Source organism: Panthera leo, chromosome D1 (genome assembly GCF_018350215.1).
Source record: "Panthera leo isolate Ple1 chromosome D1, P.leo_Ple1_pat1.1, whole genome shotgun sequence".
Lineage (NCBI taxonomy): Eukaryota > Metazoa > Chordata > Mammalia > Carnivora > Felidae > Panthera > Panthera leo.
In genome coordinates, this window is record NC_056688.1 from 22,374,506 (window position 1) to 22,400,720 (window position 26,215).

Below are 26,215 nucleotides of genomic sequence, written 5' to 3' on the forward strand. Positions count from 1 at the left end.
AGGGTTGGGGCTGGACAGAGGGGCTGGGTCCTCTTGTGACTGTCCTCCTTAGCAGCTGCCTGGCCAGGAAGGACCCTGGGAACTGGCACGTCCTGATGAAGTGTTTTTGAGGGAAGGCTTCCACCTTGTGACCAAAGGGTGTCCTGGCTCCAGTGAGTTGACCCTGGGGCTTAACCCTATGCCTTCCCTGGCACTGTGCTTGGCCATTTCTGGAATGTGCTGGGCGAGGTGGCCTGAGAAAGATGTGGGAGAAGTTCAGCCATTCCAAGCAGAAAAGTCAGGACCAGATGCTTCAGGCTAGGGCTTCTAGACTAGATGCCGGGAGCAGATGTTCCTGGCTGCATTCTGGGCTGGGCTCTCTGGGCTGGGGGCTCCAGCCGACTCCCTGCTCTTGGAAGCAGTTGGATTCACTGGCATCAGAGATAACATTTCAGTTGTTGACTATAGTCAGGGGAGCGATCCTGTTGGAGCCATAATCTGAAAGTAAAACCATGCTCAGTTCTCCCCGGGCACCAGGCAAAGCCTGTTCTCGGCCCCTCCTGCCGGCATCTGGAGGGCCCCCAGCCCACGCACGGCCTCTGCACATGCTGCTGGCAGGCACGGGGGCTGCAGCTGCCGGGTCCAGGGAGCAGGTGTGCCGTGTTGAGAGGCAGTGTGGGTCCTGCTGCTTCCATAGCTCACCGGCCTGGCCCAGGCACAGCCGAGAAGTCCAGGTACCCCACCAAGATAAGGCACGCTGATAAGATATGAAGAGCCTGGAACCCACCGACTTTTATCCTCACAAGGTTGTGTTAGGATTAAAGGAGATAACCAATGCTAACAGCCGACAGTGCTTGCCACGTAGAATGGTCACGGTGAACGGTGGCTGCATTTGTGAGTAGTTACTGTGATACGTACTAGACTGGATCTGTCCCTCGTTTAAGGGGAAGATAGCCAGCAATTGGGCCTCCTGCTGCTGTGAACCAGGCGGAGTGGAATAGGAGGAAGGCCAGCAGGCTGGGGCTTTGAGGGCTCACGTGGCCAGGGGCTTCTCACCAGGGCTGGACTGAGCCGGTTTTGCCCTTCTTTTAAATTTTTAAAAAACGTCGGGGCGCCTGGGTGGCTCTGTTGGTTGAGCGTCCGACTTCGGCTCGGGTCACAAGCTTATGGTTTGTGAGTTCGAGCCCCGCGTCGGGCTCTGTGCGGTCAGCTCGGAGCCTGGAGCCTGCTAAGGATTCTGTGTCTCCCTCTCTCTGCCCCTCCCCCACTTGTGCTCTGTCTCTCTCTGTCTCTCAAAAATAAATAAATGTAAAAAAAACATTTAAAAATTTTTTTAATGTTTATTTATTTATTTTGAGAGAGAACGTGAGTAAGCAGGGGTGAGGAGCAGAGGGAGAGGGAGAAAGAGAACCCCAAGCAGACTCTGTGCTGAGCATGGAGCTCGATCCCAAGAACCATGAGATTGTGACCCGAGCCGAAGTCAAGAGCAGGATGCTCAAGTGACTGAGCCACCCAGGCGCCCCTTGCCTTTCTTTTAACCATGACGCCACTCTCAGATTTTCTCAAGCTCTAGTCCATTTCGTGGTCAGGTGGAGAGAACATAAGACTAAGCCTTCAGTCTCAATTCTTACTCTATCATTGGGCAAATCATTTAACCTCTTTAGATAAGCTTGTCCTACCTCACACGGTAGGCATCAGATGAGAAACTGAAAGAGCTGTAGAGATGTGGAAGCCCTCTCCAAACACACAGAAGTATTATTATCATGAGAGAAGATTCTTTTGGAAACTCCTTCGATAAGATGGAGATTCTCTTGTGCTGCAGTGATCTTGATGCTCGAAGGGTAAACATGGCAGGTCAGTTCTGTGACCCCAAGGACACATATGACTCAAGGACAGAAGAGAAAAAGAGAGAAAGCGGGGAGGAGGAAGTGATTCCGATAATGGTTCAAAAATAACAGATAGGAGGTGGGGAGCGCAAAATTTGGAGTTTGGATTCCCAGATTTAAATCTCAACTCAGCCACTTACTAGCTTAATATCATTACTTCACCACAGTTTGCTAATTGGTGCAATGGGAATAAGAATATTGAGCATTTGAATGCAATAAGCACATGGAAACACTTTGTAACTTACAGAGGGCCACAAAGCGTGTGTGGGTGTGTGTTTAGTCATCGCCAGTGACCAAGGCGGAATGGACAGAGCGCCTTCCCCACAACACCCCTTCCCCTAGACTTTGTATGCTTGCTGGAGATCAATCTCTGGTGACTTGGACAGAAGCTCTGACTGCTTCTCACTAGCTAACCTTGGGCGAGACACTTCCCTTTTCTGTGCCTGAGTCACCTCTCCGTAAAACGAAAGGGTTGAACATGGGATCCCCACAGATCTCAACTTTTAGGTGGTTTGTATTCCTGCCCTTGCAGACTAGCCTTTACAATCACTTTGTTGAGATTTCACATTTGTTATTATTATTATTTTTATTTTTAATGTGCCAGAAGGCAGGGGTGTGGGAGGTGGTGTCACGAAGGGATGGGGACGTAGCCGACTGAGGCCTGACCTGGGCCCCACCCTTGCCAAGAATGGACCTATCCGCCCACCTGGGGGAGGAGAGCCGGTTGGAGCCCAGGAGCCCTAGCAGATGCGATTCCAATTTAGCAACAAGAAGAAGTCCTCTCCAAGGCAACCCAGGCGAACACACCACCCACTAGGCAGGACTAAAAATACACCCGCATGGTTTCAACGTCACACCTGAAGTAAAAATATATCCAACCAGGAGCTGCTGGCTCGTTCTCCCCCACCCCACTCTGCTCTCTCCATCTGGTGCCTTCGAGGGGAGGAGAAATGGAGGGCTGGGCGAGCTCTTCCTTCACACTAACCCCCCTCCCTCCAGGACCCCGCCAGCCCCCACCCCACACACACCCAGCAGAGCCCAAGGAAGGCAGGTCCTTTTGTAACCATTGTAGCTAGAAGCTGCCAGATGGCAACGTTTTATCTGAGTCTTGCTATAGAGATGGATTCTGAGCCCAAAAGAACCTTAGGATTGTGTCTTAGAACCTTCCTTCCCATAGTTCCTCTGTTCCCACTCATTAATTCACCAGATATTTATTGATCCTCTGTTGTGTGCCAGGCACTGTGCATGACCCTTGGGAATTCAGAAAGAGATCAGATGAGTTCGTGGACCAGAGCAGTTCACCACATAGTGAGGAAGACAGATCTGTGCACAAACAACTATAGTTAGTAGAATTTAATGAGTGTCATAAGGGAAATAAAAATAAATTCTTACTGGCAGTGCTTTTTTGGTTAAAAAAAAAAAAAAGAAGAGGTTCTGAGTTCTGATAAATTGTACGTTGCCTCTCCTCCTCCTCTTTCTGTGCCTATTTGAATTGGCACATGGGGTTGTTTTCCCTGCCAAATGAGTCAGTGGATATGGGAATAGAAATGTATTGGAGCCGATGGTGTCAATGTTGCTCTGAATAAAAAAGGTGCCCACACACCTTTCCAGGGAAGTGGAACAAGCATTAATTGATAGCTTACTAAGTGCCAGACGCTCTACGTGTTTCTTCATTTAATCCTTACCATAACCTGCGTGGTAGGTGATGCTATCCCTGTTTTATAAAGGAGGAAAATGGGGTTCAGAAAAATTCAGTAACTTGCCCCCAAAGGCACACCCACTGTCTCACTCTGAAATCTGTGCTTATCTCACACCACGGAGCTTCTCACCCTAAAGTGTGAGTGAGGTCAAGATACAAACCCCAAAACATTTCCCAGGATGGTTCAGAGGAAGCAATGGTTTTTCTCACTGGCGAGACCCACCAGGAAGCCGTGGTAGAGTGGGTGGTATCTTGAGATGGATTCTGAAGATTATTAGAAGGACAGGCAGAGACCCAGGAACCCAGTTGAGGTGCTAGGAACAGCAGGAACAAAGGCTAGTGCTGGGAGTCCAGTTTCCCTGAGTCTGTGAAGGCGGTGAGTGAAAAGACAAGGGGGCCAGAGTGCACCTGCTGTTTGTCCAACAGCACATTCTCTGCTCAGTCTGTTGAGAAAAAATACAGAAGTCTGAGGCCACACCTGATGTACCTGGAACGTTCATCTGAGGACGTGAACTTTATTTCATTAGCCTCCGAGAGAAATTTCACTAGAGCGAAACAACACGAATACTTGTAATGGGCTTCTGCTCTGAATAGATGCCCAAGGAAAAGACAGGGGGCTGTCCTGGAAAGTGACTCCAGGGTATTGTCTATGATTCTGTGATTCTTGTGACCTCTGACCTAGGGCACTAGAAATAAAGGATCAAAATGCCAGTGCCTGGGTGGACTTTCCAGGGGGTCGAGTCTTTGGTAATTCAAGACCTGCCCTGTGTTTATGGGTGGAGACTAGGTGGGATAGCTGGAGAGTCAGCCTGGTCACTACTGTTCCCACCTTACCCCACCTCACTGGCCAGTAGACTAATATCCTCTGCAGCAGTCAGACCCTGACCAGGCCTCTTGTCCCACTGGCTCATCACTGAAAATCTCCACCAGAAATTTTGCTCTCCTGCCAATCATTCCATCCTCTGAACCGTCCATCCCTCATCCCATCCAGGCCTTGGAGGCTCTGACCTCTGTTCCCATTGGAAGACATAGCCAGGGCTCAGGGAGGGGGGTGAGAGCCAACACTGAGCCTCCTCTGTCCATCTTCCCCCTAGCTGAATGAGTCTGGACTGTGAGGTGAGGTGCAGGACAGGCCTAGGGGCTCCAAGGTCAATGACAGGGAGAAGAGGTGGATAGCCAGGCAGGCTGCCACACACTTGGCTGGACCCATAATTGAGGTCTGCAGTCCTGGCCAAGGTCACAAGGGAAGGGATGGCTGAGAGGCTCAGAAGTGACGGAGTGGCATGACTGTGAATCACAAGGTTTATCACCCAGAAAGAGAACTCAACACTAACGTGCCTCCCTGCGTGTGACCATCCTCGCCCCCCTTCCCCCCAGTCTGCAGTGCTCTGTTTCCATCTACATATCTATTCTCTTTCTCTTGTGTTCTTTGCATGTTACTTTCCCTGAAGCTCTATATTTTTACATTCCTTCTAACTTTTTCCTGCCTCTGCTTCTGTATTTCTGGTCCTCTAAGCAAAAAGAAATGTTAAAAAGTTGTGTTTGTTTGTTTGTTTGTTTGTTTTCCGAAAACCTAGGTTGTCCAAGGAGGGGAAGGAAGAGAAACAGAAAAGGGTCCAACTGTCTTTTCTTGAATCCTTTTAACAAGCTTCAGCCTTATAGGGGAACTTGAAGTTAAGTACAATTATGCGAATTACCGAGGAAGTGGTGGTCTCCATCCCTGGAGGCCTTTAGAAGTGTTAGAGAAACCTATCAGGACAATTTATGTTATGAATATCTGTCTTGGGGCACCTGGGTGGTCCCGTGGATTGAGCATCCAACTTCAACTTCAGTTCACGATCTCAGAGTTCATGAGTTCGAGCCCTGCATCGGGCTCACTGCTGTTAGCGCAGAGCCCGCTTCGGATCTTCTGTCCCCCTCTCTCTCTGCCTCTTCCCCACTGGCGCGTTCTCTCTCTCTCAAAAATAAATAAATCTAAGAAAGAAAGGAAGGAAGGAAGGAAGGAAGGAAGGAAGGAAGGAAGGAAGGAAGAGAAAGGAAGGAAGGAGGGAAGGAAGAGAAAGAAAGGAAAGGAAAGGAAAGGAAAGGAAAGGAAAGGAAAGGAAAGGAAAGGAAAGGAAAGGAAAGGAAACGAATAGAATAGAATAGAATAGAATAGAATAGAATAGAATAGAATAGAATAGAATAGAATAGAATAGAAGATCTGTCCTGAGGTAGAGAAGAATAAGATGGGCTGTGTTGAGGCTCTCAGAAGCCTCACTGGGGAGAGGGGCAGGTTAGGGGGATTGCCTTGCCCTGAAGAAAAACCTGGGCTTGAGCGAGGGGTGGCTCAGCCTCTCTGCGGCTAGAGAGAGGGTGATGTTCACCACTACCAAAGGGCTTCAGCCAAAATCCTGCCTTGTCTTCAATCTGCTCTCCAGGGGGCAGCCCAAACTGGGCATTGCAGGCCAGCAAATGGGTGATGTAAAAAACGCGAAGGCAGAAATGTCAGAAGTAATTAAACCAAACGATGGCTTAAACCCCTGTAGAAATCAACACATCCGGTTTAATCACCTTCTTAAGCTAGCACAAGACTGCAAGTCTGTGGAGAGGGGTTCTTTATTTCTTTGGATCGTTAACAGAAACTGCATATCTTGAGCTTGATTTTGGTTCAGATGCTCCTGAGGAGAGGTGATGAGGTTGGGGGTGGGGGTAGGGACTGAGAAAAGAGAAAAGAAATAATAAAATGTTATTTGAGATCATCTCTCCTTCCCCTCTCCTCGCCATGCATCTCCCCTGCTCCTGGCTCCGTCGGCACTCACGGCTCCCCCCGCCCCCCAGCACCCAGGCAGAGGCACAGTGCTGAATGTGCTAAATTAGGCCATTAGAGAAATTCATTTCTCTTTATTAGTCTGTGTCAAATCCTTTTTATTAGTGGCTGGAAACGACCTCTCTTCTGCAGTAAAATGTCATGCCAGTTCACTCCTTTTATTTGTTCTGCACTGACGAGGCTCAAACTCTCACTGAATTAGTGCAGTGAGATTTATTTCCTCCAAATTTTGAACGGCTTAAGAGAGATTGGGGTGGAGGGGGCGGTCAGACAGGAGGCGACGGAGAGAAGAGCGGAGAAAGATCTGGGAGGGAGAAGGTGAGCTCTTATGGAGGTCAAATGTCCTCCGCTCTTTGGAAATAAAGTCTAATGACCATCTTTCATATCTTGTTCATCATCGTCTGGGCACTGGGGACTGGGTTTCCACATTCTTACTTCTAGCCTCTGAAGGGTATTGATCTACAATGGAACAGATCTGGACAGCATGAAGAGGAACTCCTTAAAACCCATTGTAGTTGGACAAATGGAAGTTCAGGGAAGGCCAAGAATAAAGAAGCAAATCCCACACCTAACTGGAAATCCTTCTTCCCATCCCTTGCCCGGTTCAGACAGGACCATTCATCTCCCCGGTGGTTAAGATCCCCAACTCCCATGGTCCCTGCCCACCCCACCCCACTCCAAGCCTGCATCAAGGGCTATTGGAAAGGACTCTATTGGAAGACTTCCGGCCTCATCTCCAGCCTTCTAGGGTGATGTTGGAGGGAAGCTTAGAAGTATAGGTTAGCGCATAGTCTGGACAACTGGGAAAGGGGCCGGGAACCGGGCTGGGAACAGCCTTAGAGGAGCCCATGGCATGACTGCAGCCACGGAACCCAGCTGGGTCACTGGGAAACAGCTGGTTTCTCAGGATGTGGTGCACAGCGTCTCACCTATCCCCACGCTTGAGGTAGCAGGTAACAGGTAGCAGTCTGGGTTTATCGAGGGATCCGGGCAGATAGAGCATGGGAGCTACAGGCAGCCCACTGACACTGGCTATCAGTCACAGAAAAGCTGTGGGCAAGCTCAGGTGCCATCTGAGCCCCTGGGCTCAGGGATCCAGGGATCAGAGTGAGCAGAAGCAGGAGCCTGGGGAGGGTAGGTATATGAGAAGAGTGATTTGGGAGCTGGTAGTGTGGCCCAGGCGGGGAGGGGCTGGAGAGAGGTGGCCATCCCAGTGTCCATGAGGTCTGTTCTGTGCTCCAGGGGCCCCTGGTTAAATGGGGGGTTGAGGGGAGGTGGCGACAGAAAGTATGTTTCCTTCCGAGAGATAGCAAAAGCCACAGAAAACATTCCAGATACACGCACACACACACACACACACACACACACACACACACACACACTCTGGGGAGATCTGACACCCGGAAGTGAGAAATTTATAAAAAGGCCCCCTGCTGTGGCTCCGCATAGAAATGCACATTGTTCCCCGAGCGTGTGACAGTGCCTCCACCACACCTGCTTACCTCTTCAACCTCATCTCCCTCTATTCCCATCCTGCCTACCTTGCTCCACACACACTCATCTGGATTTTGTTCTAGAAATGTGCCAGGCTCATTCCTATCTTTAGTGTTTTGCTTTTTTTCCTGCTTGGAATGGCCTTCCCTCAGATCTTTGCATGACTGCCTCCCCATCATTTGAAGCTTAACTTAAATGTCACCTCCTCAGAGAGGCCTTCCCAGACTACTCTCTGCCCTGCAGGGGCAAGGACAGCGGCGAAGAAGACTACTCTCCCCACCTACCCGAACTCTAGTGCTGGGAGACTCCATCACTGGCAGATTCCCTCCTCCCCACCCCTCATGGCATCCACGCTGTGTACACAGAACACGCAATCCCCTCGCACATACCGCATACAGATAACACAGAACGCGTGCACACACACTGCATACAACATGGGGCATGTGCACACTGTACTCACAGCACGCAAAATCTGAACCCCACTTTCATACACACAACCCATACGTGCACACATTCCGCATAGACGCACTGTATGGACACACACCATAAAAACACACGGGATGGAACACTTACACAACACTCACACTCGCTCTCATTGACAGCCTACATTGAGCCCTGGTGCACACGCATGCACATGCACGCACACACAGAGACCATCCCCTCTCCATTCAGCAGCTGCCCACCCTCCCTGCAACCCGTGAGAAAGGAATGTGCAGTGACCGGCGGCTGCTGCGGGGTTGGGGCGGGGGCTGCGCCCCCAGCACCTGGCACGATGCTGCGGATTATTAGTTCCTGGTAATTTAGTGCCCTTGTACAGAGTCGATTTGTGCCTTTCATTCCTAATTGATCTAGTGGCTGTTTAAATGGCAGCAGGCATCTGTTGAGAGTAGGAAGGTTCATAAGGCGCAATAATTCATAACACCGTCTAGAATTTGCCTTTCATGTCCCTCAGCTAAACCACTGCAGGGCTCTGCTTAAATTACAGCCACTGAGGCTTTCTTTGGTATTCCACTCAGGGCCAGGAGAATCTTGCATTAAACTGGGATCAGGTTAGATTAGACTATAATATGCTGCGGTATTAGTGGCTGCAAATGAAGACTTACACTGGAGTTTAACCCCTTCACCTGGTTTTCTCTTTGTCTTCAACCGGATGGGTAAGCGAACCCATTGTTTTCCCTACCGGCTTCCTGCCGGGCTGAATAGATCTTCTAGCAACTGGGGACTGCAGATGCGCCATCCTTAGATAGTGACCCTTTTTTCCTCTCCAAACTGTAACCTGGGCTGCACTCTGGGGATCCAGATGTTTACACATCAGCTCCCAAAACAAGGGTCGGGAGATGGTGTCTAGAGACAGGCGGCCATGCCAAGCAGCTCATAGGAGGCAGGAATTTATGTCTCCTCATCCCCCCACTGCCCCTGAGCCTGAGTAGAATGACTAGTAGGTGTAGGTATGAGTGTCGATGGAACTAAGCACCTTCTGTCTTTTTGCCCAGAATTCCTGAATCCCAATACAGGCTGTGAGGGGTTCCCCCATCTACATACAAACACCGTGTAGGCTGGATATTCAGTCTTTCTCTTGGTGTGTTCATAGTGTACTGGAAGGAAAAAAGCATGATCTTTTTTCCTTTTCAAGACTTACTGTGTTCTCCAATATGGTAGCCACCAGCCACATGCGACTAGTTACATTAAAATTGCTAAAGTTAAATAAATTTAAAATTCAGTGTTGCAAGCACCACAGTCATATTTCAAGTGTCTGTTGGCTTCAGTCATTAGTGGCTATCATATTGGACAGAAGAGATTCTAGACCATTTCCATCAGTGCAGAAAGTTCTATCAGACAACACTGACTAGAATATCCCTGTTGGCAGAGGCCTGGGAGCCAAGCTCAACATACATACTTCCTCCTCTCCCAGCAAGCAGGGCTTAATCAAAAAGAAAAGAGCTAGATTGTGTGGTCCCAAGGGACCAGGAGAGGAGAGCCCAGAGAGGGATGGACAGATGCTTTCTTTGGAATCATAGTGGAAGGGAATGAGGCTGCAGGGTCCAGGGTCAACAATCTGTGCAAACACATGCACGCTTGCTGGGATGCTAAGACCTGATTGTTCACACATGCTGCAGGGAAACAAAAACGATATGCACTTATAAGTACAAATGGCACACACACATACAATATGCAACAAGTATGTATTGGGATCCACATACCTCTTCTAGACTCAGGACACCCAGTGATGAATAAGGTGGGCTTGGTTCCTCCCTCATATAGCTCGAATTCTGGTGAGGAAGGCAGATAATAAAACAAACAGCTCAGAGAGCCATCAGCGTAGGCCAGGGGCAGGGGCAGTGAAGGAAGCTTCCCAGAGTTGGTGATGTCTAAGCTAAGACCCTTAGAGCCAGTCAGGTAGGCACTTCAGCTTACATAATACATCACAGAACGATGCCCACCCACCCCATACTCACACTCACACTGTCTTCATTTGCCGATTCGTCATCAGTCACCAAATATTTAGTAAGTGCCTGCTATGAGCATGTGGGGCAAGGTCCTAAGGATACAATGATCGTTACGACAGGGGCAATCTTGGAAGAAAACAGTGATGCAGATAATCATCGAATCACGGTTGTGCTAAGTGTACGACGATAGAAAGGTACAGGGAGATGTTATACATGTAACTGGGTGTCTGATCTAAACTGAGTCAGTCAGCAGACTCTGGACAGGTGGAGATACCCGCCCACCACGTGTGGGATGAATATTCCAGCTCACACATATCCCCCTGCATACACTTGCAGACACACAGGTGTGCACATCTGTGGCCCTCAGCTGGCTCCAGACAGCCACGAATGGGTCTGTGACCAAGCGCTACCGCTCATACCCAGGACTCTTCTGGATACTTCCTACATCTCCCTCCCGGGTTGACCCTGACCCAGAAATGGACACTTATTTCTTTGAAATAAGTTATACCCATCATCTCTCACCAAATATCCATGCAGCTTATCTGACCAAAGAGAAGCGTTAGGCACCCAGTGGGGAGGAACGGAGCCCTCTAAGGCCCCAGCAACGAGGAGACTGGATCCTTCCGTGCCAGGGTATGAAGTGCTGTCATCCAGGCTGGCGTGGGGACTCGGGATGTTCTTAAGAAGTAGGACCTTGGGAGAAGGAGTGATGGGAATGTGGGAAAGGGGCCCTGGTGGCTTCTGAGCCCAGCCAGCAGCGGGTCTCTGCGTGTGCGCATGTGTGAGTTCTTGATGTCCCCGCAGGCACCCTCTTTTCCCGCTCCTGACGCTGCTGTTTGAGAAATGTGAGCAGGCCACCCAGGGCTCTGAGTGCATCACCTCCGCCAGCTTTGATGTGGACATCGAGAACTTTGTCCACCAGCAGGAGCAGGAGCACAAAGCCTTCTTCAGCGATGACCCAGAACTGGACAATCTGGTAAAGACCCTCCGACCCCCACCCTGGCTAGGGTCTTCCTACCCTCTGACCCCTCTAAATGCCCTAGAAATGATCCTTTTATTCCTTCATCCATCCCACAGAAAATTTGGGGTGCCCACTCTGGGGCAGGCACTAGATGCCCCCATCTAGCAGCTGAGAACCGTTTCTGGTTCCTTGAACCAAGAGTTGCATGCCCGGGTCTTGCTGCCAGTGGCCTTTTCTTCTCTGCTCACTGCGGCACCAACATCCCACTACCCAGCACTCCTTGCAGCACGGACAGGAGGGAAGGAGAGGCATGTGAGCCGGAAGGTCTGGGGTAGCTGCTCTGAGGACTGGAGTCCCAGCATGTTAGTGAATCTGTCTTGGGCTGCCCCCAGACGAGTTGATGGCTGGTGTGCTACAGTGTGGAGGATGAAGGCGACAGGCATATTCAAACACATCAACAGAGAAAAAGAGCTGGAGACACAGTCATGTTGAGAAGGCCAGCAGATGTCCTGTCCATCTGAGGGACACAGACCAGGCTCGTAAACCCAGTTTATCATCCAGATCATCACTACAGGGTTTTTTTTAATACACATTCCTGGGCCCCACCACCTGGGCACTGTGATTCAGTAAGTTTGGTAGGGGCCTGTGAATCTACATTTTGAAGCTTCCCAGGCAACTGCAATCAACAATATTTGATAACCACTACTATAGGTGACATCTGAAATTCTCTTCTCACCTGGGAATCCTGCAGGGAGAGAGAGAGAGAGAGAGAGAGAGAGAGAGAGAGAGAGAGAAACTGCTCTGTCCAGTCATCACGATATACAGTCACCATGGAATTATTAATTATTAACCATAATTCTTGATTTTTCTGTGGGTGGATTACCCACATCATGCATGGTGAATTTGGAAAGTGGGCAAAACTCTCCTCCGTAAATTGAGTGATTATACTGCTGACCTCTTGGATCCAGAGTTTAGCTGATACCTGGTCCCAAACACACACACACACACACACACACACACACACACACACACACACACTCAGAGCACCTACAGAACAGATTTAAGGGATTTACGTATCATTCTATGCTGTGAATTACCCACCCCACTGCTTCTCTCAAGAGTTGAACGTGATATTTTACGGAGTCCAGAAGAGCTGCCAGGAGAGAGCCCCCCCTGGCCTGGAAATTCGTGAAGTGTCAGAGCAGGGCTGGCGTTTAGAGAGAGAGAGAGCACGTGCCAGAGAGTAAGTGCTTACCTGGCATCAGAAGTGCTAGTGTAGGTACCACTCTGCTCATCCCTGGCCCTCCCTCTTCCCTGGCTGGGATTGAGCAGCCATACTTCCCGGGAGCCCAGCCCACTGCCTGTCCGGTTCCTTCCAGGCTGGTCTGGCCCTACCCTGCAGCTCAGCTGATTACCATCTCAGAACTGCAGCTATGAAGCGGGTCCTTGGAACTTAGACCCACAGCAGCCAGGCAGCCAGGAGAGGAGGTGGCTCTTTCTGTGGGAGCTAAACTGTGCCTGGGGGGCCAGGACCCCCTCCTGTCACATGACACAAAAAGAAGCTGAGGCCTAAGTTGGTAGAAAATACCTAAAATCAGACTGAGTAATATAAAAGAATGGAAACCTTTTTAAGAAGCAGGAGTCCTGGGGCAACGAACCTCACGTACCTTACCCACCACTGCCTGCCAGGCGAGCTACCAAAGACACACTGAGGACAGCCTCCTGTTCCAGTATAACCTGGAAAATACCGAAAAGGGGCCAGCTCTGTGCTCTCCCCTTGCTAACACTGCCTAGGTCTCTCTGGGTTTTGTTCACTCAAAGAATCCAATTTCTTGGTTCAACCCAGCAAAACTTGGTTAAGCGTCTGCTACATGCACGCCTGACCTGGGGATGTGGATGTAGCAGCAGCTGCCCCAGTGGCCCCAGATCTCTGGTGTTGCCTGGTCGTCTGTCCTGGGTGACTGGGCTGGGAGTGGGGCAGTTGGTGAAACCGTCCTCAGATATCGCACCCACCCACATGGGCCTGATTTACCTAGATGTGCTAGCCACGGTCAATGGCTGGCTGACCGGTCACTTGTCTAAAGAGAGAGGGTTGGGGGCACCTGGGTGGCTCAGTGGGTTAAGCATCCGACTTCGGCTGAGGTCATGACCTCATGGTTTGTGAGTTCGAGCCCCTCTTCAGACTTTGTGCTGACAGTGCAGAGCCTGCGTGGGATTCTCTCTATCCCTCTCTCTCTGCCCCTCGCTCACTCACACCCTCTCTCTCTCTCTCAAAAATAAGTAAATAATAAAAGTAGATTAATTAATTAAAAAATAAAGTAAAAACAAACTAATAAATAAATAAATAAATAAATAAATAAATAAATAAATAAATAAATAGAGAGGGTTGAAGGAGCACTTAGAGACAGAGGGCCTGAGCCTGGCTTCACTGCTTACCCTCTGTGTGACTTTAATGACGTAACTCCTTTGAAGCTCGGTTTTCTCGTCTATAGATCTAATACACCTGTCTCATGTGACTGTAACAAAAAAATTAACAAGATGGCATGTGGAACTAAATGTCCTTTAAAAATGCATGGCATCCAGAAGGTTAATCTCAAATGCAGTATCCCTTGGGTGAGGCGATCCACCTTCCCAAACTCTCCTCCTGGCCATCAGAGAGACCGTGTGGCTGGTCCCCTGCAACTTTATTTGGGGGGGTCAAGCAAGACCCTTTGCCACCCCATTTGTAGTTCTGTGTCGGGAGGGGGCAGCTGAAGAGGCCAACCACAGGAGCCATCATTAGAACAAGAATCATGTAGCCAGCACAGCCGAGATGCACATAATTAGAAATTAGAAAAAGGTCAGATCGCGTCATTATCAGCTCAATCAGCTGCTGAGTGCCACAGCCAGTTAATTTGGCATCTGTATTTTTTACAACCCTGTACACGTAGCCCAACGGACTGTAACTCTTTATCCGGACAGATATACTGCGCAGCGGAGCAGGGACATAAAATGAGAGACCCCAAGCAAATGAGCTGAGATAATTGAGAGATTTATTTTTTATATATATGTGTGTCAGGGCGGCTTTCCTTTGCCCTTGAATATTGACTTTCACAAATGGGATTGTCAGGAGGACATGGGTCCCCCCAAACTTTGGCCCACCCTGAACCCTCAAGCCACGCTCTGATCCTGCTTTCTCCCAAGCCCAGAGAGCCCGTCGGCCCCAGTCTTGCCAGACCCGCCATTTGGACATCAATCCTCCCACCTCCAGCCACCCATCCTCCGTGCAAATCGCAGTGCTGACTGGTCCCTTCCCCTGCTCCCAGTAGTCTCCCAGACAGGTTCCCATGGGAACGGCTGACTGAGCTCTCCCAGAGCTGCCCAAAGATCAGAGAGGTTCCCAGATAGAAGGCTTCAGAGGGAACTTCCCTCCCCTGCTGAGCCAGCTGCACAAACAGCTGGGGAGAAAACCATGGAGAGAAGCTGGTTCAGCCCATCCCACTACCCATTTTACAGATGGGGACACTGAAGTCCAGAGAAGGGAAATAACTCATTAGGACCAGACCCTAGGTCTGCTGGCTCCCAATACCCTGCTCCTTCCAGGGTCACCCCACCTCTCTTCTTTCTGGGGTTAGTAACGCCTTCATTTATAAATGCCACCAGCTTCTCCAGATCCCCACCTGCCGACCCCCCCACCCATCCCCTGGGGCCCCACTCTCTGGCCCTCTCTACCTCCCTATTTCAGTGCTGTGGGTGGCTAAGCTGGCACACTGCCCCCTGTCCCCCAACCATCCAGAGCTCCCTCCCTCTGGATACTCTCCACCCCAGTCCGCACATCCAACCAGCACTCACCAGACCCATTTCTTACCGGACCCACTGATCCCCCGTTTGGACCCAGCAGCCTCTGACTGGCAGTTGGTAAAGTTTGTAAAATTTGCAAGTTCCCCAAACCCCTTTGAAAGGTAAAAGCTTTTTGTTTTATAAAATCTGATTTACGGGCCCCCAGTGCAGTCCCGAGGTTTTATATATTATGCAAGATTTCAAACCGAGGCTGTAAAACGTACGGTTTCAGTTTCATGCATGGAATTTTTTTATGTGTAAATTTTTTAACATTTATGGGGCACGTTTTAATGAGACTCTGGTGTGGCTCGAGGGACAGATTATGGCTGCCTGACCGCAAAGCCAGCTCCAAAATGGGGCCCCCCAGACTCCTGGGCCCACTCTAAAGAGGCAGGGCCAGAGGCCGGAGGCTGTGAATAAGGAGACACAGGAAGGAACCAGGCCAGAAGTCTGGGCCCACAGAGACCTCAGGCAGCCCCGTTCAGAGTCATTCACTTCAGGCTTCGGTCCCACGGTCCCTACATAGGGACAGAAAAATCTTACCAACACCAGGAAAGGGAAAGCAAATAAGGATAATCAAAGCTAGTCATGATTAACATTTATAGAGCACTTACCAGGTGCCAGGTGCCATTCTAAACACCTTACAGATATTATCTTATTTAATCCTGTTTTCAAACCCACGAGGTAGGTTACAAGTATTATTATTATCCCCATTTAAAGACGAGGAGACTGAGACACAAGGTGGCATCACTTAGTTCAAGATCACACAGCTAGTCCAAGGCAGAGGCCCGAGTCAGATACTGCACAGGTCCCGAACTCCAGCGCCCACACTCTTACCCGTCATGCTGACTTCTAACTACTCTTTCTCTAGTCCTTTGGATGCACCAGCTCTTGTTTTTAGTTCTTTCTAGATGCATCTCATTTAATCCTCAGTACAACTCTGGGGGAGTTGCTATTATTATCCCATCTCACAGGAAAAATGAGGAAAGTAAAGTCTGGAGATTAAGTAAGTTGTCCAGAATTTCTCAGTGGGTGAAAGACCCCCGAGACTCAGCCTCCAAACCCCATTGTTCTTGACCACCCTTCTCTATTCAGTTCTCGTAATAGCCCCATGAGGTAGTTATTGACATCCCCACTGTACAGAGGAGAAAATCAAGGAGTAAGGGTCCCACAGCCGAGCTGGGATTTGCACCAAGTGGGTCTAATTCCCAAAGCCCACCTCTTTCCCCCGAACCACTTGCTTCTCCAAATTCTGAGGACATCAAAGGAGAAGTGTCGCCTTATTGACTAAAACGTGATTTAGCTGGTCATGCACGACGGCTTCCAGAGCCATTCGTTTTATCCCCTAATCGTCTGGCAGTTCTCGCACCTCCAGTCTTCACCTTTTCTTCCACATCCTGCTCCTTGTTCCAGTGACGCTGCACTTCAACTGCTCAGATCCAGCCGGTCTGGTCGAGAACAATTCCTGATTAGAATTTAGCTTTGGCTGCCCTAATGACCCGCAGGAAATATCTGAGCACTTTAAGGAATGCAAGTTTATAAACCCTTTTGCCTGTAAGTGAGGGAGAGTAGTTCCAGCTTCCTGACTTGCAGAAGGAGGAGAGGGTGAAAAGAACCTGTCCCCCAGGGAATGGATACCTCCCTAACTGCCGCGTGGAATTCTGGCTACCCGAGCGTATCACCTGTGTATCCCCATGGTTAGAAGACTCCAGTGAGATGATGATGAGAAAAGCATTTTGCAAATCATAAAGTGGTATGTATATAAATGTTTTAGAAGGCAAGGATTTATGACTATCAAGTGAGGGGGCCACGATCCTACAAGAAAGGCCACTCTTCAGAAAGGAACTTGGTGGTAGCGGGGTGGGGGAGGGGGTTAGCATAAGGAATAGACATTTATCAAATAGCCACTATGCACCCACAGCATTTACATACATTGTTTTATTCGACTTTCCCACCCACTCTACAGTGTAGGGGTTACAATCCTAAGTTTTACAGATGAAGTTAAACCACTTGTCCAAAATAGGCAGGCAGGAAATAGTAGATTTGGGACATCACACCATGCGTCTTCACAGCCAGCCAGAAGCTCCAGTCCCGGGTACTCTCCCGGGACTGGTTGGGCTCATGTGCAGTGGTATGAGACTAAAATGCAAGATGGCATCTTGTTTTGCTTTTTTTTTTGAAGGGCGCTTCTCAGAAGAAAAGGGCTGTTTCTTTATTTTGAAAGAGCAAAAAGAGAGAGAGAAGCTGGAGGTGAAGCAAGACTTGGGGAGGGGGAGAAGATTGAGAACACATTCATCACATTTGATGATGATATTAAATTAAATGGAATTGTTATTGCTCTAGAAGATTTGAAATAACTTTTTATATGACATTGATCACTTAGAAAAATAGTTTAATAAATCAGAGTTTTATTCTGATTTAGAAGCAAAAACCCAAAATTGCAAACACGTAGGATAGAGAATGATTTACTAAACATAAATACAGAGGCAAAACACTGGGAATGATTCTGTTTCCACCAGCTGAATATGGAATGGCAATAGAAAAGCCACGAGCATATTAGAAATCATTTAAAAAGGTTAAAAAATTATATGCCTTTGGTTCCCTGTGGCTTATAACATATTTTCACATCATTATCTCCTTTACCCCTCATCAGATCTTATGAGCTAGGGATGATCATTATCCCCATTTTACAAATGAGGACGTTGAGGCCCACAGAAGTCATGGAACTGGCCCGTAACATCCAATTTGTAAACAGTAGGCCTGGATTCAGGCTGTTTGGCAACAGCCCCCACAGGCTATCTGTTCTGCCACACAGTCACCCCCACTAATGGTATGGCCCATCTTGTTCTCTAGTATTGAATAGGTCCTACATATTCATGCCTCAGAATACCATTATGATTTACTCTACCTTCTTAAATCTTTAAACCAAGCCCATTATTCCATGAAAAAGTAATCCTTCAACTGTGCTTTGTTAGACCCAAAGGTAGGTCCACTTTTGGCCACCGTGCACCGGATCTGGTGTAAGCTCACTGTGTGTGTATTTCATTTAAACAAAAACTTTCTGCATAGATTTTACTATATAGTTTGTCTTACTTGTACTTTCTGATTCTTTTTTAATAGTAAGTATTTATTGGCTATGTTTTTTAAATAAATGAATAGATATGTGTACCTTACTGTGATGTGAATGTGTATATGTGTATTTAAAAATAAATAAAGAAGTGAAATCTTGATTAAAAATGAAGACAAGTCCAGTAAATGAAAGCTCAGAGACAGAAGGAAAGATAAAATGGAAGGAGAGAAGGAGGAAGGAAGGAAGGAAGGAAGGAAGGAAGGAAGGAAGGATGGGAAAAAAGAAGAAAGGTTTAAAGAATTAGGATGATTTTGTCTCGAGAAGACAAAGCTGGTTGGACAAGTTATTCAAGTCCGATGCCTTGTTCTGTGTATGGCATATAGTGAGACTCAATATTTGTGTTGAATGGATAACATTAAATTAAGGGAGGTGTATTGACAGAGGCACTAGGTAGGTATTCTTAATGCCTGCAAAAGGCTGAGTAAGCTCTTTATATTCAGGCAGAAGAGATTTTGGTAAACGTAAGGGAGAACTTCTCAATCAGCAGACTGAGAGAAAATAGAGATGGTCTGAAGCAAAGGTTCTGACTGGGAGAGCCTCAGAAGAGAGGAGGCAGCCATGTATCCTAGAGTTTGGACCATCCACTCACCTAGACACCAGCCCAGGTCATCTCCTGGGGTCCCTTCCAGCCCCATCAGTGAATTGAGGGCACAAGTCCTGGTCATGTTCAGGGAATCAGAAAATGGAAAGCACCTGAGAGCCCAACCCTCTCTTTTTATGGAGGAGGAGGCAGACACCTACATCAGTAGGTATTTTGACCCCTGTGCACTAGGCCAGGAATGAGAGACGAGAAGCCAGAGCAGCTGAATAAGGGAACATTACCAGGGAGAGTTCTGGAAATCCAAACGTTTAATGTCCCCAACACTATTTGGTCTTCCTGGAACCTCATACTTCCCATCACTGAGCCACTTTCCCCCCAGAAACCATGCACCCTTCAAACTGCTTTTCTCCATCTACACAAATCCCAAGAGCCCATCTTGAGGGTGAAGCAACATAGGTCACCCAGCTTCATATCCTAGTGTTATCACTTACCAGCCGTGTGACTTTAAACCAGTAAAAATACCTCTGGGCTTTATTTTCTTCAACTGTAAAATGTGGGCAATCATGGTGCCTATTTGCAGAGGTGATTCTGTGGTATAAATAAGTCAGGTGATAGGTTTAACACAATGCCTGAGACATAGTAAGAATAAGAAATGTTCGGGTATTGTTATCAATCAATCAACGAGTCAAGGGCATTTATTAAATGCTTTATGTGGTGCTAATTACTCTGAAAGACATAAACCAAGGTATCCATGGCCAAAGTCAAGTAGGAAACTTAGAGCAGATGTTCATTCAGTACCAAATAATCCATTCTAAAGTCATGATTCTTTTCTTTGCCTGGGAGAGCACAGTCTCTTTTGGTCTCAGCCCCACAGAGGGAGCACTCCTTTAAGGTAAGACCCTAGGATTGAGCCCTGTGTGAAGACACAAAACTGTTGGTTTCTGTCTTTGAGTGACAATTAGTCTAATTCAGTACTCTGAGAGCCCTTAATTAGTTGAGCACAGTTCCTGGCTATCAGGCCATGCAAAAGCTAACCCAGAGACTACTCAGTAGTACTCCACTAGAAATGCCAGCGAAGCTCAGACAGGAGTGTGGCACTGATGTCCAGCCACACAGCTCTACTCACACCTGACCGTCAAAATTCCGGGAGAGATTCTCTGCTTGTTTCCTAAGCACCAAGATGTTAGCCAATAGCTAGAAGGGTAGAATTAAACAGGGACTCCCTGTATATTGCTTATGTTGACATCAATGGGTCTCAAAAGGCAGCAAGGCCCACCCCCTTTCATTTTTCATTTTGTTGTCATTGTCAATTCACATGCGGTCTTAAGAACTAATACAAAGAAGTTCTGATTCCCTTCTTGCATAACTGTTAGTACAGTTTCACAACCAGGAAACTGACAACGATACAACCCACCAATCTTATTCAAATTGCACCATTTTACATGCACTTCGGTGTGTGTGTTTAGTTTTGTGCCATTTCTCACATATATAGATTCATGTAAATGCTGATAGTCGAAGTACAGAATAGTTCTTCCCTTCTCCCTCCCGCCCCCTTCTGCTCCCCCTGGCCACCACCCATCTGTTCTCCATCTCCACAATTTTGTCATTTCAAGAATGTTAGATACATGGCATCATACACTGTGTAACCTTTTGAGATTGGCTTTTCTTTAAAATTTTTTTTAATGTTTATTTATTTTTGAGACAGAGAGAGACAGAGCATGAACACAGGAGGGTCAGAGAGAGAGGGAGACACAGAATCCGAAGCAGGCTCCAGGCTTTGAGCTGTCAGCACAGAGCCTGACTCGGGGCTCAAACTCACGGACCGTGAGATCGTGACCTGAGCCAAAGTCAGACACTTAACCGACTGAGCCACCCAGGCGCCCCTTGAGATTGGCTTTTCTTTCTCAGCATAATTTCTTTGAAATCCATCAAGTTGTTGAGTGTCTCAATAGTTTGTTCTTTTTTGTTGCTAACTAGTACTCTATGACATGGATGTACCACAGTGTCTTTATCCATTCGCCTATTGAAATATATTTTGGTTGTTTCTAGTTTGGGGCTGTTAGAAATAAGGCTGCTTTGACTGGTTTTTGTGTGAACACATATTTTATTTCTCTGGGATAAGTGCCCAAGAGTGCAATTGCTGGGTATATGGTAAGCATATATGTAGTTTTATAAAAACAAACAAACAAAACTGTTATACTGTTTTCCAGAGAAATAAACATTTCCAGAAAAATGTTTTACCATTTTTCATGTCCCCCGGGAATGTATGAGTGATCCAGTGTCCACTTCTTTGCCAGCATCTGGTGTTGTCACCATTATTTATTTTAACCATTCTGATAGGTGTACAGTGATATCTCACTGTGGTTTTAATTTACATTTCCCTGGTAGCTAATGACTTTGAATATCTTTGCATGTGCCTATTTGCCATCTGTATATCCTCCTCAGTGAAATGTCTCATGTTGTCTTTTGTCCCTGTTCTAATTGGGTTGCTTGCTATGTTACTGTTTACTGCTGAGAGCTCTTTATATATTCTAGAAATAAGCCCTTTGTCAGATACATGGTTTGCAAGTATTTTCTTCCAATCTATAGTTTGCCTCTTCATCATCTCCTTCACAGGGTCTTCTGAAGGGCAAACACTTTTCATTTGGGTGGGTCCTAATTTAGCAGTTTTTCCTTTTCTGGGGCAAGCTGGTATTGTCAAGCCTAAGACCTCTTTGCCCACGCTTAGGTCCTGATGATTTTCTTCTGCATTCTTGTTCTAAAAGCTTATAGTTTTATATCTTACATTTAGGTCTTTGATCCATTGAGCTAACTTTTATAGAAGATGTTAGATTTCAATCAAGGTTCACCTCTTTCCTTGTGGATATCCGATTGCTCCAACATCAGTTGAGCAATGCTTTTTGGAAAAGCAATTTGGCAATAGTTATCATGACCCAAAAAAATGCCCATAGCTTTTTTCCTGTCATTTCTGGGAACTCACCCTAAGGAAATAATGCAGACACATGAATAAAAGCTGTAACTTGGAAAACAGTCACTGGAATGTTTTTTGTAAAATTGAAGAATTGAAAGTAGCCTGAATGCCCAACAATCAGAGATTGCTTAAGGATGGCACACGTGGGAAAAAATATGCAACAATTAAAAATATATTTACTCAATTATCTTTACCCATTCAACAAATATTTACTCAGTACCCATAGTGTTGGTGCCAGGATAACGTGGTAAGCAAATTAGACACCGTCTCTCCCTTCTAGAAGCTCACAGCCTGGAAGGGACAATGGAGAAAATAGTTCCGGTGCTTAGAAAAATACATTTGGGAACACCTGGGTGGCTCAGTCAGCTCAGCATCCGACTTCGGCTCAGGTCATGATCTCACGGTTTGTGAGCTTGAGCCCCATGTGGGGCTGTGCGCCGACAGCTCCAAGCCCGCTTGGGATTCTCTCTCTGCCTCTCTCTCTCTGTCCCTTCCCCACCTGTGCACATGCACTTTCTCTCTCTCTCTCTCTCTCTCTCTCTCAAAAATTAATAAATAAACATTTTGTTTTAAATGAAAATACATTTGGTATACCAAGGAAAAAAACAGGAAACAAAATTACACACGGTGAAAAGACAAAAAAAAAAAAAATTGTTGTTTTAGGGTGATTGGGTCAAGCATAGTTTATTGTCGTCTTTTCCAAACCTCCAGCAGCACTTTTCTTTGCATAATAATAACAATGATAAAGAGAAAGCTCCAGTTGAGAAACAGCTCCTTGCCAGGGAAGGTTGCGAATATCCATTTGAAGAGGCAACAGGCACACATACAACAATCCAAAGGGCACAAGAGTAACCACCACGGACAGCGAGGTGTTCCAGAGCCCAGCTAAGTCATGCTGGATGATTCAGTCAGTCAATAAGTATCAATGGGGGGCATCTGCAAGGTGACCTGTATTACATGAGGCACTCAGAGTACATGTGTAAGAATAGACAGTCCCTGACTTCTTCGGGCACTCACAAGAAATTCTGATCTCCATCTTCCTCATGCCTGTTCAGCACTTCACTTTTCCACTTGTGAATCCTTTCAACCAACCTAGACAGTTGTTAGGGAGGGCATAATTATCCCCATTTTTCAGACAACAAGGTGCAGAGCAATTGCCCAAGGTCACACAGATGACACGTGGCAGGGCCGGTGCTAGAGACCTGGCTTTCATCTCTGTGGTCCTCAGAATACCATTACTCAAGAAAGATTGTGTTAACAGTGGGCTCAAAGCATGCAAACAATCAGCAGACAGCCGTAACTAGAATTTAAATCGAGTGGATGAGAAAGCGTATACCTGGGGCAGGGGATGGGCTTCTCCCCCCTGGTGTGCTCAGGGCTCGGGAGGTCAAGGCAGCACGGGGAGTGTCATCTGAACACCTGGGCTCACTTCTCCCCTTTTCTCCCCAGATGGTGAAGGCAATCCAGGTCCTGAGAATTCACCTGCTGGAATTGGAGAAAGTCAATGAACTCTGCAAGGACTTTTGTAACCGCTACATCACCTGCCTCAAAACCAAGATGCACAGTGATAACCTGCTCAGGAATGACCTCGGGGGACCCTACTCCCCCAACCAGCCCTCCATAAACCTTCACTCACAGGTAACACACAGGGCTGGGTCCTAGCTCCTAAGCCAGGTGTAGAAATGTCTGAAGGTCCCCTGGTGGCCTAGGAAAGTGGAGCAGGCTCACTGGATCCTTTCAGCATAAGGGCCCTCCTCTGATCCACTCCTTCTCATCAGCAATACCAGAACGCACCGTGCCAAGGCATTAATATTCCTTAGAAGATGACCAAAGTGATTCCTGGCTTCCCGGCCCGAGATATCCTAAGAAATGTGCCTAAGTGTTGAGATGGAAAGCTTTCCTGGAGGATGAGGCAGGAGCAGAGCCCGCGATGGACTCCAACCTCCTAGCCTCATGCACTTCTCGAGAGGGCTTGCTAAGCTCTCCATGTTCTTGAGAAGGACAGTTTGGGGAAAGTGCTCCTTCCCTGAATCCCACCCACCTAATAAATGAAGACAGTTTCCCATGCAACTGCTTCTCCCAGATCGTTTTCTAGTTGCTTGCTCTACCCTGACTCCTCTGTCTTCCTAAGGTTCAGGGCCACTGTAAATGTCACTTCAAGTTACCCCCCTCCCAAGAGTCACCTGCCACCTTCCTCCTGGGGACCGGGGATGTGGAAATGGCAGCTATGTGTTGTAGGTGAGAATGGAGTTTTCCCTCCAGGGCAGAATATTTTCCCCAAACCTACGAGCTAAGAAAGCTGCCTGGTGACCACCTTTTCATCAAACTCACGGACATCTACGTAAGCCATAGCTCACCACTTTCTTCCTTTCCCAGTGAGCTCCCGAGTCTAGGACAGACACGTGGAAGGCCCCTGGAGGTTTAGAGTAGCCTATTCTCATGAGACAGTCGGGCTTGGGGGAAAGGATAAGCTTTCTAAGATTGATAGGTGCTGGAAAGAATGCCTAAGAAAGGGGGTGTCATTTTTATCTCTAAGCTTTAAGGGCCAACACACTTAATCCATCCCTCCAGGTTGGTAGAGGCAGGGAAAGTGTCGGGGGGGGGGGGGGCCTCTAGAAGGTCAGCCACGCCTTGCACATATTGACAACAAGTATTACATTAAACCCACCCCAGAGAGATCTCTGTGGGACTTGACAGTGAGTACTGCATGGGACATGAGGCAAGAAGTTTATTTCCTCTTCCCATTGCTTGAAATCACCAAATCACTTTATTACAGATCTAAAAACAGCCGCCCAGGCTTCTGCTTGCTAATATTCTCTTGAAATAGACTCATTCCTTCAGAGTCTTATTGTACTTTCCCTTATGATCAAAATTAGCAAGAAACTTGCATAAAAGAGGACAATAATTGCTCAACGAGCATCTCGTTTGTAATTTATTAGTTTCTATTATTGTGGGTTACCATGGCGACGCTGCGCAGCCCCGGTGACGGGAGAGATGCAAGATAGGAGCTGAGGAGGCTGTGAGGCCTCACCAAATGGAGATGCACATTTTTATCAGTAATTTTCATGAAAATAATAAGTGAGGAGTTAATGAGATGGAAAGCCATCCTGTGGCTATTGTGAATTTTTTTTAAGTGTTGATCTAATTAGAATGCATCGGTCAGGAAAAGTAATGAGGATTTAGTGCCTCACAGAGATGTGAGGATCATATCAGAAAATTAGCACAAGTCTTTGGAAATAATCAGGTCCTTGGAGAGGCTCTGGATTTCCCCTCCTGGGCTCTCCAAGTCTACCTCGAGCGCTGACATTGGCGGTGTACCAGGGCAGTGGGGGGAAGAAAGGAGGGCCAGGGGGCTTAGCAGCCACAGTGGCCCGCTTCAGGTTGGGGTCCTGGGGCTGACAAGTTAGTCTGCAGCAAGCAGGGCCACTGGGGACGTGGAGTTGGCAGAGAAGGATAACATGGGCTCTGGGTGAGCCAGGGCTCAGAGATGCTGCCTGCGAAAGTCGGTCCTCCCGGGAAATCCCAGCATTCGGTGCCTCTGAGCTTTGAGGACGGAGGAGGGAGAACTTTGATTCCCGTCATTGTAAATATCAGATCTGTGCCCGACAGCAAAGCTGGCCCTGGGGTGGCCACTGCAAAAAAGCTTCTGATCTGCTTAGAAAGAGGAACTCAGACAATCGGGCAAAAACAAAGACAGCCAGAAAAAGAAGAAAAGACACTTAGCAAGTGCTTCCGTTTGGAATTTCTCAAACTTGTCCCTTCATTGCCTGTGACTGCCACCACGTACGTAGTTCTGACTTCAGTGGGTAAATAAGATAATTACACACAGGTAGCTGCCCTAGATTCCTACCGGTTCCCCTGTCCTGTCTGGCTAGCCCTCAGCCCTCCACACGCACACACGCACACACATACACACACACACACACTTACCTACACATGCCTCTTAAGCTTCTGTTGCTGGATTTGTTGTCCTAAAGCTCTGTTCTTGTCATTCTCTGAGCTCGAAAGCTTGGATTGTCATCAGAGGTTTCACATCCTATCGCCTGATATTCAAGGCTCCTTCCAGGTCCCCATTCACCCATGCCTGTTTGTTAGGGTGACGCTTCCACACCTCTGCAGGACCAAACCCATCCTCTTCTGCAAGGACAATAACAAGGTTGCTCTCCCCTGGAGGTCTCTCTAGGTGCCCCATGCAGAAAGCACTTTTCTTGCTCTCAACTAACTGCTAGAGCACCATAGGCCACTTATATGTAAATATCACATGTGACTTTATCTCTGAGTCGCTAGTGTAAGTGTTATTCTCCCCTCCTAGATGACAGACGTGTTTTGGGTACAGACAGTATTTTATATACAATTATAACCCATGCCTGGCAGCGGCTAACCCAAAATCTTATGCGTGGACGGCCAGTAAACATCTGTTGAAAGAAGTAAGACAAGGAGAAAGAAGGAGACAGATCAAGAGAGGCCAGAGGAAGCCAA

The 26,215-nt window shown here is 47.6% G+C and overlaps 1 protein-coding gene across 13 annotated transcripts in view; it reads left to right on the forward strand.

The window, feature by feature from the left end:
* PKNOX2 (PBX/knotted 1 homeobox 2) overlaps positions 1 to 26,215 on the forward strand; it is a 317,612-nt gene that overhangs the window by 259,772 nt on the left and 31,625 nt on the right. For all 13 annotated transcript variants that reach the window (XR_006194095.1, XM_042907054.1, XM_042907051.1 and 10 more), the window contains 2 exons: positions 11,119 to 11,290; positions 23,186 to 23,374. Coding sequence is in view for 12 of the 13 variants with exons in the window: in XM_042907054.1 (XP_042762988.1) it covers positions 11,119 to 11,290; positions 23,186 to 23,374 (361 nt within the window). In the remaining variant the exon portion in view is untranslated. The remainder of the gene's footprint in view (positions 1 to 11,118; positions 11,291 to 23,185; positions 23,375 to 26,215) is intronic.